Source organism: Phytophthora cinnamomi (assembly GCF_018691715.1).
Source record: "Phytophthora cinnamomi strain GKB4 chromosome Unknown Contig23, whole genome shotgun sequence".
NCBI lineage: Eukaryota > Oomycota > Peronosporomycetes > Peronosporales > Peronosporaceae > Phytophthora > Phytophthora cinnamomi.
Window position 1 is genome coordinate 770,711 of NW_027150956.1, and position 15,343 is coordinate 786,053.

A 15,343-nucleotide genomic window follows, 5' to 3' on the forward strand; every position below is an offset into this window, starting at 1 on the left:
CCTTTACAATCTCTGGATACCTGAAATACGGTATCCTCAACTCGTGGAACATGCAAAGCTAATCGAGCTCGGCACAAATGCACCGATACGCTCCATCTGGAGCACTGCGACAATCAAATCCAAAAAATCGTGAGCATAAAATCCTGTTGTACTCATTTATCATGGCCAAAATCGCCGAGAATTTATCTCGCATCGTGTTTCCCGACAACGGGGTTTGTGAGCACTCACCGCACGTACAGGCTTGCAGAGATGGCGACATTAGCGAATGTCAATAGTGCGGGGAAAAACACGAGGAACGGGTCGTTCTGATCAAAACTCTTAAATTCCACGCCCTCAGCAGCTTCAAGAGCGCATGCCAGGAAATCCACGACCACCTCAACACCCATTTGGAGACCGCTCATATATCTCATCTGACGCTCCCGTAAGGCCATTGAGTTTTCTACCGAACCATTTGAGTCGTATCTTGACGACGACGAAGCTGAAAGTAGCAAACTAAACTGGAAATGCGGGTGATTATGGTAGAAAAGCAGAATACATATGAGCAATCGATTGCACGTACATGTCGGAATAGATTTCCGCTGCGTAAAGTGCGAGACACTTCCGTCGATGCTCTTCAGCATCCCCACGTGCCTTAATGTATGCTGTTCCACTTCTCACTCGCTTGGTAGACACCGGCTTCGGTGCAGGCACCACCGGCACTGCATTTGTGATGAATGCCTTTGCAGCTCGAACAATAATCTCAACAACAGCACACAACACAGTTCCTGCGACCGAGACATTTGTGTTCGGCTGCCGAAGCAGCAGCATTCGCACTTGCGTATCCACGAGAATGGTCGGTGTCACTACGAGAATGACCATTACTCTTCGTAACACATGACAAGTTGCGACCATGACAAGATTCTGTAGCTCTTGAAAGACCAACTTGAGTCCGATGCTAGTGCTAGTAAACACCAGCAGTTGCCATTGGCCTTGAAGAGAAACAAACTGGCTGATGGCGTGCACGTACACGATAGCAATGGGGGCGAAATGCACGATGGGTAGATTGCGAGCATAGAAATTTAGAAATCGTCGAAATGGTGGCTTTCAGTGACGACAGTGGTTGTGTTGCTGAATCGCCGACTAAGGGCTGACTGACGACTCGTATGGACCCGAACTTGCTTTACGCACGCTTACCGACGATTCGCACAGGCTTCGTGGTATCTTTCGACGGATCTGCGAAGACTGATAAATATGGTGGCTACGGCAGCTGTTCACGGATCGTATGGAGCCTTCCGGAGTAGAAAATATTGATTGCAGCGGACGCTTACCTCGAGAAGACCACGGTTAACATCGCCGAATACACAGGCATGAACAACGGAGTTCTCACAGCGATTGAACACGGTGCCGAAGCCTTGGTGATTGTCAGGGACTCGATACTCTCGATCCCGCAATCCCTAGGGTGATAGCTTGCCGGAAGTAATCACTGATGGCGCAGATAAATCATCACAAGGAGATAACGGCACGGTTGCGATCGGTCAAGCACCTGCACGTTGTTCGCGAATACAATGCTGCCGGTGAGTCGATGGCAACCGAAGCCTTGGAATCAAAGTTTTCAAAGTCATCCTGAGCGAAAACCGGAAAAGCAGAGTTGCCGTACTTAACCGGATACAAGAAGTAATCTACGAGTCGCCGAGCAGAGACACAAAACCCGGCTCATGGAAGCTCTATTCAAATTTTGGACGGGGCTTCCACCTTAAAGCGCAAAACCTGTGCTGATTTCGTGCGTCCGTCTCCCCGTATGGTGATGGCGATGACTCGGGTGCAGTCTAAGAACAAGAAGAAGCATGTCCGATTCGCGAAAGACAAGTCAACAACATCGCCGAAGAGACGCCCTAACCGAAACCCTCCCGAAGATCAACCTCCAGAACAACTCAATCGCCACCAGCAGCTTATAACGCAGAAGACGTAGATCCAGTGGAAGTCCAAAAGGAGAGACGACGACGAATAGCTGCTATACAAGACGAACAATTACGATGGGCTAATATCAAGCCCTTGTTACGTGGAGAAATCGAGAAGCTTGGATACCGAGCTACCAGAGACGCATGGAAAATCGCAGATAAATTCGGGTTGTCGGAGGTAAATTTCCTACACTATATTGTAACGAGTCACCGGCGCGACGCTGAATCACAAGAGGAGATTTCGCTGCGTCTGGTAGTACCCACCACGATGATTTAAGAAGTACTCCAGAACTGCCATGACTCGCTGGAAGGTGACCATCAAGGAGTGGTGAGAACCTGTCAGCAAGTCAAGCGAGATTACTACTGGCTGGGACTCTACACCGACGTGGAGAAGCACGTGATGTCGTGCCCCGACCGCAGCACCAGCAGAAGCCGCCCCTAGCTGAAAGGATACTTTCCTGGTAACGTACTGGCAGAACGGCCTTTCCAGATAGCCTCTATGGCCTTCGTGACACCACTACCGAACACTCGGTGAGGCAACACAGCCCTCCTGCTCTTCCAATGCTCCTTTACGGGCTTTGTCATTGCGAAAGCCATGGCGGATACGGGCGCACTCAAGCTCGAAAAGGCGTTCGAGGAATGCATTTACCGACGATTCGGTGCGCCATCACTCATCCACCATGACCGCGACCCACGGTTCATGAGCGAAGCGTCCCAAGCGTTTGCAGAAATGATACAGTCAAGGTCCCGGGCAACGCTGAGTTACCGGCCGCAAGCTAACTGACAGCAAGGACGGTCAGTCAAAACCGTACTGCAATCCGTCAAGGTATACGCCGAAGACCCGCTTCAACGAGATCGTGGAGCGCTTAGCCATCGCCATCAATAACTCTCATGACAAGACTGGGAAGGAAACACCATTCTACTTGGTGTACGGATGGGATGCCAAATCAACACTGAAAGCGATGTCACCCTCACTACGACATGACACACCGAAGCAGGCAGACGCACTGGCGTGGCGCCGCGAGGTCAACAGACAGCACCAGATTGCCATGGAGATGGCCAAGGAATACCAAGCTACCGAGAAGACTCGCGGGGCCCGCGAACACAACGCCAAACTAAGCACGAAAGAGAAGGCAATACTGGCGAAGACTCATGAGCCCGAGTGGTTGGCGACAGCACAAGATCGACCGTCTATGGGACAAGGGGTTCCCGTCCCAAATGACCCGTCGCACAAAACGAGTACGCATGAGCGTCCAACGACTCGCGAGTCGCCTGCGAGCGCTTCAAACCAACCCTTTACGAAACAGGGGGCACATGTCCCACGGAACACCGCGGACGCGCCGAATACAGGCGGAATTGAGCCGATTGCAAGCCGGAAATTAATGCTGCCGACCTCGTTTGACGTCGGCAGCAGGGTTTGATTGTACATGGAGAGAGCAATCCCGGCCTCGCCAAGAAACTGACACACCAGTGGCATGGGCCCTGCCGGATCAAAAAGAGGGTAGAAGACTATGCCTTCTAACTCGAGTTGCCGGATCGCAGTGGATTCGTTTTTTCCCAGTCGTTCATATCTCCCGACTAAATCTGGTTGATGAGTTTGGAGATCGATCGAAGATTCGTCTTGCGCCTGGCGCCATGGACGACGCGCGGTTAGATGTTGATGGAGAGCTGCTCCCAGAAGACAGTTGGGAGCCGGATCACGTGGCAGGAGAATATGAAGTTGAAGCCATCCTCGACGACCATGTGCCGTTGTCCACGGGAACCAAGAGAGCAGTGCGCGAATTTAAAGTCAAATGGGTCGACTACGACGAGTCAACATGGGAGCCACCCGCTAACCTGTCCTGCGGCAGATTCCTCTACGATTATCTGCGACGCAAAAGAATTGAGCAGCGCCTGTAGATGGTTCAAGTCGCTGACGAAGATTAGGTGGCTATGAGTCACCGCGATGATGCCCGGTACTTGAGGCAACGCAGCCCAAGACTACAGACGAAAACAGCTACAGCGGCATCACCTTATTGCATTTGAAACTAAGCTTTACCGGAAGCGGACAGCTAATCAACTACAACTCAGAAGCGAGACTGGAAATGAAAGCCAAAAGGATAGAAGACGCTACCGTCGACTCGCTTGGACATACCGGTCGCTGCGCTTGTTGTGCTCAACCACGTACTTCGCCCATGCAGCTTTCAGAGTGTCTATGTCTTTCTTCGTCTGAGTCTTCCTCGCAAGAGTCCAGTCTATCAGCGGCAACGACGCCAAATGCAGTCTTCGCAGCCTTCAGGAGGATCGAGTGATCACGCTCCCAAAGCGAAAGATGAGGTCGGCGTCGTCCGGGTCGCCACCCCCTCGGAAGTTGCTCCAATATCCCATCACCCGAGTCATCAGTGACGTTCGCTAGGACACCTTGGAGTCGGGGTCAAACTCCGAAGTGTCAAAGGCACGCTTGGAGAGAGAATCGACGGCGCAGCTTCTGCCATGGATGATCGGGGTTCTTGTAATCCCCGAATGCGGCGATGCCTTCAGGACTGGAAGGGATCCGGAGGTCATGGGGCAACGGTGCAGGCAACTGAGCGTTCCGAATCTGGGTCCAGCACTTGAGAGCACCGGGAAGCGTAAAGGACGGACCCATGCAGGGCAAATCCGACTTGGCCACTTGCTTGGAAAATCGACGAGAGGCTGCTGACCGCGCACCGGAGGCGGTACCGCAAGCGGACGCAGGGAGCTTGGGTGGATGAAAGGGTAGCGACGACTCGAGCGCGCTTAGATGAAGCAGGCTGACGCGGAACCGAAGAACGACGACGGGGACGACGGGGACGCGTTTGAGTCTTCGGTGGAGCAGGAGGTGCTTCCTCAGCCGCTGCATCAACACCCTGGACGGATCCAGACGACTCGAAACCCGGATGTTCCGAAAGCGAAGAAGAGCTGGAAACAGCCCCCGCCAACTCAATGATAGATCCAGCAACCAAGTCGTCTTCATCCGAGCCAATATTCGGAAACCAATCGAGAGAGACGCCAGCGTCGATGTGAGTATGCTCGAAAGGGGGAGAACGGGTGCTTGACGAGTCGACATCTTCATCCGAAGACTCCACCACACGAGAAGGCTTGCGCAAAGGAACGACAGGTGAATTATCCGACGAAGGCTTGACAGCGCTTCCCACAAAAACGGCACGAGCTGGCGGACCGGCAGCAGGCATGGAGCGCACCCATCGCCCCTTGGGTTTCCGCTTCGACTTGCCGTTGGGCGATGGGTTCGCAGAAGTACTTGGAGCTTGCGACGTCGACTTGGGACGTGATGCCGCAGCCGCTGGGCACTTCTGGAAGACTCGACGATCTACACCTCCACTTCCTAGCGCTCACCATCTTGAACAGATGATTGAGAATCACCAGGAGCTGCAGCGAAGACTCGCAACCACCACCTATCCCAGATGGTGTACCAGATCCTCGAGCAGCAGACCTTGCGTCTTCGGCAGGGCGGCGAGGTCTTTTGGGCGGACGGGTTGCGGCGACATAACGACAATCTAGCACGCTTCTGCGGCACCAAACGAGATACGGAGCTTGATCGGCCACGCTGACGCTGGGAACTGGGCGCCACTTGCGACGAGAGCTTGCGTGGGCAACCAACTTGCGCGGCGCGTGAAGCACGGTCTCGGTCTGCTTCGACGTCAGCAGCGCTTGTTCCAGGCATAGTCTTGTTCGCCTCAGCAGCTCGCTCCTCCGGCGCAACTCAACCTGAAGCTCCTGCAGCGCAGACAAAGTCGACAGCAATGGTATCCTCGGTGCGAGATAGATCGGCATCAGCCAGCATGTTGTTGAGGACGCGTCGGGTCTCTTGGCTGATGTCCAGCAGATCCCAGTTCAAATCGCCAGTCGACAAACCTGCAAAAGAATGAGTCATCATCCAGAGTCAGAACGCAAGCCGCCATGCAAGGAAACGCAACATCTCGCCAACCGGCACGAACCTTCGGGTATCAGCACAAGGACGTCTGGATCCATGTATTCAAACGTGTCGTGCGCTCGAAGAGTCCGGTTGGCGCGCGTCAGCCGCTTCACTTGTTCTTGGAGGTCTTCATTCCGATGCTGGAGGCGAGTCGACGACGAGTCATCGCCAGCATTCAAGCGATCCAGCAGGTCGTGCAGACGCTTGCCCTGTGCAGTCGACGACGCCACGGCAGCCTTGATCACCATCTGCTCTCGAGTGAGCGGGAATACCAGACGCTTGCACTCGACGTCAGCAGTCTTCGCGCGGTTCTCTAAGCGAGCTGCCGTCTCGGTGTGCGCGTCAACCGCTCTCCGGAGACCCTCCCTCTCTTGGAGGTATTGAGCCTCCAAGACGGGCAAGCACTTGACTTCCTTCTGGGAATGCTCGAGCTCCGCGCGCGCCTGCTTGAGGAAAACCAGGGCGTTCTCGTTCTAGAAGGACCCCTTCATCAACGAGGTCTCGGCGGCAGCACGCGCAGCTTCGGCGTAATGCAACTGGCCTCGTATCACAGCCAAGGCCAAGTTAACGTCGTCGTGTACTCCCATGTTGGGTTGAGCTGCCACTACCACGTCATCCAGCGAGTGGGCGGAAGCCAAGCGATAACCCACGTGACGGTCTCCACTGATGTACGGACCCTGGTACAAGGTGACGTTGAGCCGTCCGAGAAGCTCCAGTCGAGGGCCCAACCCTGCAATCACGCGCTCCGATGACTCAGCACAAGCCACCACGATGAGCTGTTCAAGAAAGCCACGCGGTACAGCGTCACCAGATGCCTACAAGTAGCCAGTGGTGGATGAACCAGCTCCAACACTCGAAGCAGAACATCCAGCAGCTAGCTGCGACAACAGGCTCACATCCGAGTCGCTGGCAACATTTCCAACGGGAACATCAACGAAAAAAGTGGCCTGCAAGACACGAAACGAAGACAACAACAGCAAACGTGAGCGAATGCAGCCCAAAACCGAGGTGCAAGTGGACGGGACGTACCCAAGAAGCGGCGGAGTGGTGACCGACGACGCAGACGGCCCAGCAAACACACCCAGCGATTCCCGGTGTGGTGGGTCGCCGCCAGCAGGCGAACACAACCCCGGAGACGTCGAGACAACCTGTGAGGCAGCCGCACGAAGCCATCACGCGTCAGCACCTCGCGCGGAAGTCGACGAAAAACAGAAGGTGACAAGGGACTTACCGTGGACGAGTTGACGGTCGACTCAGCGATGCTCCCATCTTCGGACACCGCCGACTGCGGAGCAGCAAGAGCAGCAGATTGACTACCAGCAGCAAGCGCACTCCCTTGACCGGAATAAGACTGGGCGAAGATACCATGGTCTCGGTTAATAATGAAGGTGGCGAGCGGACAAGGGAAGACAGATTACCTGAAGCGATGTTCGAGACACGCCAAGACACCGGAGCGCGGATTCACGGCGGACAGGGCGACGCGCGAAGTCCCAATCATGGCGCAGGAGCACCCCGACGCTCGTCAACACGCGGCTCGTGTCAAGGTGGGGGCAGTTGAGGTATCGGGAAATGAACCAGAAGCCAATGCCGAAGCCGAGACAGGGTGCGAAGAAGACTCGAGGCGCCGGCACCAACTGGCAAGTCACAACCCATCGCCAGTCATTGGACCAAACTCCCCGGTCGCTGATTAGCCTAAATAGGTCGGTGACGATGACTCGTCGACGCCCCAAGTCCATCGCGGGAGGTTCTTTAAGTACGGTTGCGAAGCTACTGGCAAGATCCGAACTTATGAGTCTTCGGCGCCTGTCCCCAGTCGTCGATTGCGTATCGGCGGCCGTTTGAGTCGTCGGTAGGTCGCCACGTCGCAGCGAAACGGCCAAAGAGTTGTGATTACAATTAGCAGTCCAAAATGGACGCGTTTATACTTGATATTTGCATTGATCGATAGGAAACTTAAGGAAACACAGACAAGCCATTCGGGCAACAATAACAGAACAGGTTTTCCTCCCAACCACGCAAGGGCGACACCGGCGCCTGCAGTGAACGACCTGCAGCTCAAGGTAAACCTAGTAGGTAGGATTATGACTGTCGGTGGGCACATCTATTAGTGTAGCGTGTGTTCATCCCTGGCAGGGCCAAGCGAGTTGTGGCCAGTGTATTGGTAGCGACGGGTCGTCGCCAGGTATTGGAGAAGCGAGAGCGCACTCCATTTATATCTTCCCGCCGGAGTATTGCTCCGGCACCCTCGTACCACGCCGCAAAAGGCCGGGGCCCTACCTTCTGAGGGCCTGCGAGGCATATCTTGAGTGTGAGAGCGTGCTAGCCTGTGCTCGTGGTTAGTGACGCTGAGTTTCTGTCGGTCGACAAGCGAAAGATCGGTACAAAGGGGAAACATCAACCCGGTGCAAGAGAAAGTTCCTGGTCCTTTACGTTCTAACCGTAACAAGCCCGTTGAGTCTTCGTGACTGGGTGGATGTTGTTGGTGGGGAAGTGTTGTGGTGTAGCAGACCGCACAAATTAGTCCTTGCAAACACACACAACAATCGCCGAGCTAGTCGGCGCTTATTGGCCTGCGCTAGGTTGTCCCCAGCGGTTCGGCCCTTCCGGGGCAGCGGTGGTGGTTCTCGCCGAGCCCAGGCAACCAAGCCATTCCATCCTCCGGAAGTCAGCTGAGCTCACTGACTCCCGTTCCTCAAACCCGTGCCGTCCACCAAAGGATGGACAACGGCGCGCGAGCGCTTTTACGGGCCACCGAGAGCGAATGCTTCTCGGCTAGAAGTGTTACGGCACCCGGACTATCCGGTGTACTGGCCCGGAGACTCGGCGGGACTTGTCCTTGGCGCGCTCGGCGAGTGTTGCCCTTCCCGGGCCGACTTGTCTCTTGGTGCTACCTGTCAACACCCTACAAGCTATGTCTCTCGGGTGCTGATGGCAGACATAATCCAGCCCGCGCAGGGACTTACCGGACAGTGTACACTTGTCTTGGACTTGGAAAATTCTGCTCTGTTTGTTTGTTATCTCTCCGAAGAGCCGCTAGGGCTCTAGCCTACTTTTCCCTGTGTCCTATACAAATACCTAATGAAATGAAGGGGTTTCGGATCTCAACTGACCCCTCACTGAGACCGTATGTAACTATCTTGCGATCTCGCTGACTTCTTGACTCAGTGAGAATTACCGTATCCGCACTCACTTTGCAACTCCATTCCGCTCTGACTTTGAAACACTTCACCGACTTTGGCACTCAGTGGGAATTACCGTGACTGCTCCCACTCTGAGACACCAAACTGCTCTTACTCTAAGACACAGTGATAGTACCGTAGCAGATCTGACTCTGAGACACCCGACCGCTCTCATTCTGCAACGCCTTCGCTCGCCCAGGCTGCTGTCACCGGAAATCGGTGTCGAGTTACATGCCCGTCACATAATTTTGGTGTCGCACTACACCACAACCGCCCCGGTCATGATACGACCCAGCTGCTGAATGTCTTGACCCAACTGCTGTGTCGCAGCATGTGTCCATTTCTGTCAGTCAGTGCTTTCACTCCACGCTCACATTCACCCGCCAAGTCATCTCGCACGTTTGCCGCTCGCCGCTCACGCTCCTGTCGGTACGCCGCTTCACCTGGGTCGCTGTTGGGTGTTATAATCAAGCTGACATGCTTGTTGTGATGCCCAGATACTCCCATGGCTGGCTCGCCTCGCGCCGACTCGGCTGGTGCCGCTGCCGGGGTGCGTCGTCACACCCTGACTCTGCTCCTGCTTCGGCGACCCCCCCCCTCTGACAGCTGTGGTTTCGCGTAGTGCTGGAGCTGCTCCACTCTTGCCTCCAGCACCCGCTGCTAGCGTCGCCCCTGCCTCCGGAGCGGATTCGCCGGCTCTGGTCGCCGCCGACTAGGCGCCTTCGGCGGCCCCGCTCACCGAGCTGGATGCTATCTCGCTGAGTCCCAGCTCGGCTCCAGTGTCCTCCGCTGACCTCGAGGAGGGCGAGTCGACGACGCGTGGCCTCCGCCACGATACTGCTCCCGCTAACCAGGAACGCCAACCCCTTCTCACACGCACGGTGACGCGCTGCTAACCTCCGCTTCGTCTTACAGGACTCACAAAGCTCAGCGCCAGCGAGAATGGCTTCAGTCGTCAACAGCTCGACAATCCGTGCGCCACTAATCGGGGTTGCTGCGGGCCCGTGCTTCCCTGATGCCAAGCCTTTCGAGTCGGCGGCCGAACTCGCCGAGTTCTTCCAAGACCTCTCTCCGACTTCGCCGTCGACTCCTCGAGTCCAAGCACCTCCGACAACTTCCTCGGACTCCGCGGCAGCTTCGCCGAGTTCGACTTCGCAGCTGGCTCGGCCCCGCTCTATCCGGAGGGTGCGCTCTGGTCAAGAAGGATTCCCGCTTGTCGAGTCCCCCTCCAAGCCGAGCTCCGACGACCCAGCTATGCGGCCGTTTCTCCGGTCGCCGAAGCCGACTTGGCTGGGGATGTTCTTCGGTCGCCCACAGCGACATCTACTCGCCCCGCAGGACCCCTTCACCGAGCCCCGCTCGCAGTCCTGTGCCTGCTGGCTACCGGCGCGATGGCTTGCTCGTGGACGGCGTGCCACCTCTTCCAGCCGCCAACTCTGACAGCTTCCTGCCGAGTTCGCCACCTCGCCGAGTTCGAGTCGCGTTCATGGGGTCCACTGTGCCGCCGGACGCTGTCGGCCGCCTCCGCAGATGATCGCTGAGTTGTGGACTCGGCTCAGCAACTGGGACTACGCTCGCCGAGTTGAAGAGAGTGATCGAGCCTGCTTAATAGCTTACGTTCTCCTTCGCCCTCCTTCCTCGGCTGATGCAGCGCTCGACCGGGACCTTCTCGCCAAGTCTACGACTCGAGATATGCTGGAGTTGCTCTCCTCGGAGGCTCCTTCACTCCCGTGCTCGACCCAAGAACTCGCCGATTTGCGGTCCATGTTGAGTCAGCGACTCGGGCGAACCGGGCTCTGGATCGCCGGATGCAGGTGGCTATCGCCGAGTCAGCTCGGTTGACCCACGAGCTCGCCGCTGTTATCCGTGAGCGGGACCAGTGGAAGAGGGGAGCTCAGTACAATACTGAGTTTGTTTCTTCTCTCCGCAAGACCGTGTGCACGCAGGAGTTGCAGCTGAGGGAGGCAACACGGCAAGCCAACCGCCGCGTTGATTCCTCGCAAGTGCTGATCGACCACCTCCGTCAAGTTATTCGGTAGCTTGATAAGGACCTGGAACAACTCGTCGAGCGCGACGTGGCCTACTCGACTCTCCAAGGTGTGACTTCTTCTTACTTCGAGCGGGTCCAAGTAGCGGTTTGAGTCGTCTCGTCCAGCGGCGCTGACCGGGCTTTGCGCTTCGCCAACCAAACCACCGAGCACCAACGCCGAGTTATCCAGCGGCAGAAGAACATACTCCGCAACCAGGGCCAGATCTCGGTGACAAACCAGACTCTGGCCGTGGCTGCTGCTGCGGGTGTGGACGCCACAGGACTCTCACCGAGTCAGTTGGCGCTCAATGCTCGTCTGTGTCGTCTCCTCGAAGCTCTTTGGCCGGAGCTTGCTCAGATTCCGACTGGTGAGAGCCGGGATATTACTCTCCGAGTCAACGGTGCCTTTGCTCCGATCCACACGCCACCTTCGGATCCTTCGCCGAGTCAAGCGTCGACCAGCGCGTCATGTGGCTCCGGCAACTCAGCTGGAGGTTCCTACGAACTGGATGAAAGCTCGCTGGACCTCGACGTTCCTTTACTCGAGCCCAGCCGAGTTCCTGAGAGTCGATACCGTCGTGATCACTTGACTCCAGACACTCGGTCTTCAGCGCATCTCCCTCCTGTCTCAGCTGGTGCGTCGGCCGCGCCGAGTTCTTCCCGCGGTGCCGTGCTTAACCTGGACAGCTCAACTGACTTAGGGACGCAAGGATCCTCCTCTCCTACCGCTGACCTCGCTGTCTCGGCGATATCGGCGGCCACTGCATCCATCTCGCTGGGTTCGAGTTCCCCCTCTTCGGCGCCTGTGTCGACGACTGGGGCTCGTTCCGCGAGTTCTTCCTCGGCGCCAGCAGTGTCAGTGCTGGACTTGCCTGGATCGCCGAGTCCTCCTTGTTGTCCCCTCGGGGACCGAAGTCAGTTGCACATACTACACAGTCTCCAGCTCGCCCGAAGTCGGCGGGTTCGAAGCACTCTTCGCCGTCCCGGAAGCCAGCTACCGCGAAACAGCCTGCAGCTTCCCGGGCCAAGACTCCGGCTAAGACCCGTTCCGTCGCCCTATCCCAGAGCCGCCGGAACGCGATCCCTTCCCCGAATGGCTGCCAAAAATGCTAGGGCGTTGCAGGCGTTGGCTCTGGAAACATTGGAAGCTTCGGATGATGAGGTGCTGGGTTGGCCGGACCGCCCGTCGTCTTCTTCCTCGCCGAGTTCGTCGCAGGGTGTCGAGCCTTCGGGTGCTTCCGACTCGGCTGGATCTCCCACCGCGCCAGGACAGTCCTCGCTGACCTCTGCCTCGGTTCCCGCCAACCAGAAGGACGAGGAGCTGGAGGACAAGCCGCCGGCTCCTTCGGCGGCAGTCGCGACCGCAGTTCCTACCGCTGCGGCCCAAGTCTCGAGCGCACCGTCATCTCCCCCGGTTCCCAGCGGCACTAAGCGCGCTCGACCTATTTCTCCTCGCGTGGCGTCCAAGAAAGCTCGGTCGTCTAAGCCAGCTGCCGCGAAGTCGCCGGCCAAGCCAGCAGTTTTGTCCGTGACTAAGTCGGCGGCCAAGGTGACGGCCAAGTCGACGGTCAAAGTTGCACCTAAGTCAGCGGCTAAGCCGACGGGTAAGGGGACCGCCAAGTCAGCGGCAAGGCAGGTACGCCCCGGTCCACCGCTCGGCCAAACCCCAGCGTCCATCCAAGTCAGCCGCCTCCACGCAAGTGGTCCAGTCGGCTGTGGTCGGGTCGACGCCAGCTACCAACTCAGCTAGCGTATCGAGCGCGTCGGACACGCCGCTTCCTGAGGTGTTAGTTTTGCCGCTCGCTACCCTGCGGACCCGGGCGCCCAAGCGGTGGCTCCTGAGAACCGCGTTCCCGCTCAAATGAAGATTTGGCGGGATCAGTCATTCTTCCATCATGGCTCGGCCCGGTGTTGGAACAAGATCCTCCGCCACTGTGCTGTCAACATCATGCTGGAGAGAGTCGGCGCCAAGCTATGCGTTCGTCCGACGCCTCCTTCGCCCGAGGGCATTGCTGCTTTCCTCGACGTGACGTCGACTCTGCATCCTTGTCAGCTGTTGCGATCCAAGCTCAGCGACACCGCATTCTTCCTGGCACCAGATTTGCTGCGCCAAGTTCGATCCCGGCCTTCTACACCCAAGTCAGCTCCGCCCGTCGAGATTGTCGCCGAGTGCTGGCTCAAGTCTCGGGGTGACCGACCTGACTTCGTGAAGGTGTTCATCGTGTCTACGAGCGCATGCACTGGTTCGTGGACTCAAGTGTCGTTCTGGGTCTACATCGCCGACCTGAATCTGGGCCGCCCCATCGCTGAGTTAGCACTGTGCTTCCAGCTGTGGCAGCAGTATAGCCACGAGCGTAAGCGCCGAGGTGACGCCCTGCGCCCCATTCTCGCCGAGCTGTACGGGACCCTGCACAAGGCGGCTGTCGCTTTCGACCCCACGGACAACGAACCAGTCCCTGACTTGGATCCCGAGCTTTACTTCGACCCTTCGGTTCCATTCGCGCCCCCAGCTAAACTCCCCTGGTTTCCAGAGAAGACTGACTGGGCGCTTGGGTCCGTCGACATCGACCATGAAGAACCTTGGCGTACATGGTGGCCCCACGATCCGGCTACGCACCCCTACATTGAGTGCTTCCTGGCGCTAAATCAGGAGTTTCCGGTGTTCGCCTCAGCTGACTTCGCCACGGAGCAGGCCCAGCGGACTACTGTCGAGGACATAGCCTCAGCTGAGTCGGCTCTACCTATCTGCTCCCCAAACGCGCCGAGTCCAGTCAAACGCGGGGAGCTTGTCATCTTCGACAACGTTCTCGACGACTCAGACAGCGAGCATGACGCAACTGACGATGCCGGCGCCCTCGTAGTCTTGTGATTTCTTCCAATAGCCCAGCTGAGCGGTTGTCGAGTGGCGAGTAGCGTATAAGAACTCAGCTGAGTCCGTACTCCAGTCATTTCTTCCAATATATATCATCCAATTTCAACAGTAGCTTATCCATTCCGCCGAGCCTGTTTATCACTCGGCGGTGGTTAACATGTGGTGCAGTAACTTAGTCCTCGTCTGCAACCTACACCATATGTAGACGATTTCCACTCTTCTTGTGCCGCAAGTAATCAAACAGCGGGCTTCCGCACGACAGATTTGCAAGGGGTTCCCACGTCGGTTCGTCAGAGCCGACCCATTTAACTTTAACAACCGCTGAGCTCGGCTGGTACTTGTCGATGTGGGCATTTCGTCATCCAATATAGCCTCCACCTCGTACATTTCCGAGTCCTCGCCGAGTTCAAAGCTGTCTTCGTGGAGTATTTCCTCAACGAAATCGTAACGTTGGTCCTCGCTGAGTTCATCGACCAGCGGGACAGACGGCCGTTGTCCAAAGTCAGCGACTTTCATCAGCCGAGACACATGGACACCCGGGTAAAACCTGTAGCCGCTCTTGTCCGGTAATTCAACCTCATAGGCAAACTCTTCGACCTTTCTCTTCTCTCTGAACGTGTAGTGGGTCTAACTTGACTCACTACTTTAGCTTACACGTCGCGCTACGTGTATGAGGAAGCGTAAGTACTTAGTAATTACTTATGTTAATTATATTTGAATACACAAATATAATTTAAATCAGATAAGACTCCAAGTGACTTAGAATAGGTAAAATGAGAACTGTATTGTTTGTGAAATTGATCTTCCTCCAAAATCTGCTAAAACTGTTTATCATCTATGAAAGGGATTGCCAGCGGCTGGCTGTCAGAGTCCCGCTAATATGCACGTCTCTAATTGATAGAAAGATGCTGCTTTCTACCAATGGGATCTTTGGGTAGGTGTAGACCACTCATTGTGGTGGCCCACTTCAATGTATCCATTGGTGTGACTTACACCAAGGTGAGGAAGTATCTAAAACTTTTAACAGATATCCTATCTGTTAAATTCACAAGTGGCTTGTAGCCAGTTGTACGTGTAACCCCGTTACACCATCCCCCCTTAAGGTTAGACGCGCGGGGTCTCCGCACGTCAATCTTCGGAATTGACCATTCGTCAATTCTCCGCGTTTGGAGAAGAAACCGCGCTCATTCAACGATGAGCGCGCCCCAAGAGAAGAAAACTCCGAACTCGGTGGAGAGTCATCTCTCCATCGATGACTAGTTCGAACGCCAGAAGGCGAAGTATGGCGACGTCGTTGACCTCAGCGATGACGATGAAGACATGGAGGACGAGAGGGACTCATCCCCAAAGCGCAAAGACTCTGTGTCAAGCGAGGCGCTCGACCCCCACGCT

The 15,343-nt window shown here is 56.2% G+C and overlaps 1 protein-coding gene across 1 annotated transcript; it reads left to right on the forward strand.

Moving 5' to 3' along the window:
• Positions 1-12,172: 12,172 nt before the first annotated feature.
• Positions 12,173-13,948, forward strand: IUM83_05059 (uncharacterized protein; the record flags this gene model as incomplete). The annotated part of the gene is made up of 2 exons (XM_067929171.1): positions 12,173-12,715; positions 13,133-13,948. 2 exons carry the CDS (start codon positions 12,173-12,175, stop codon positions 13,946-13,948), a joined length of 1,359 nt encoding a protein of 452 aa, XP_067794617.1.
• Positions 13,949-15,343: the final 1,395 nt, after the last annotated feature.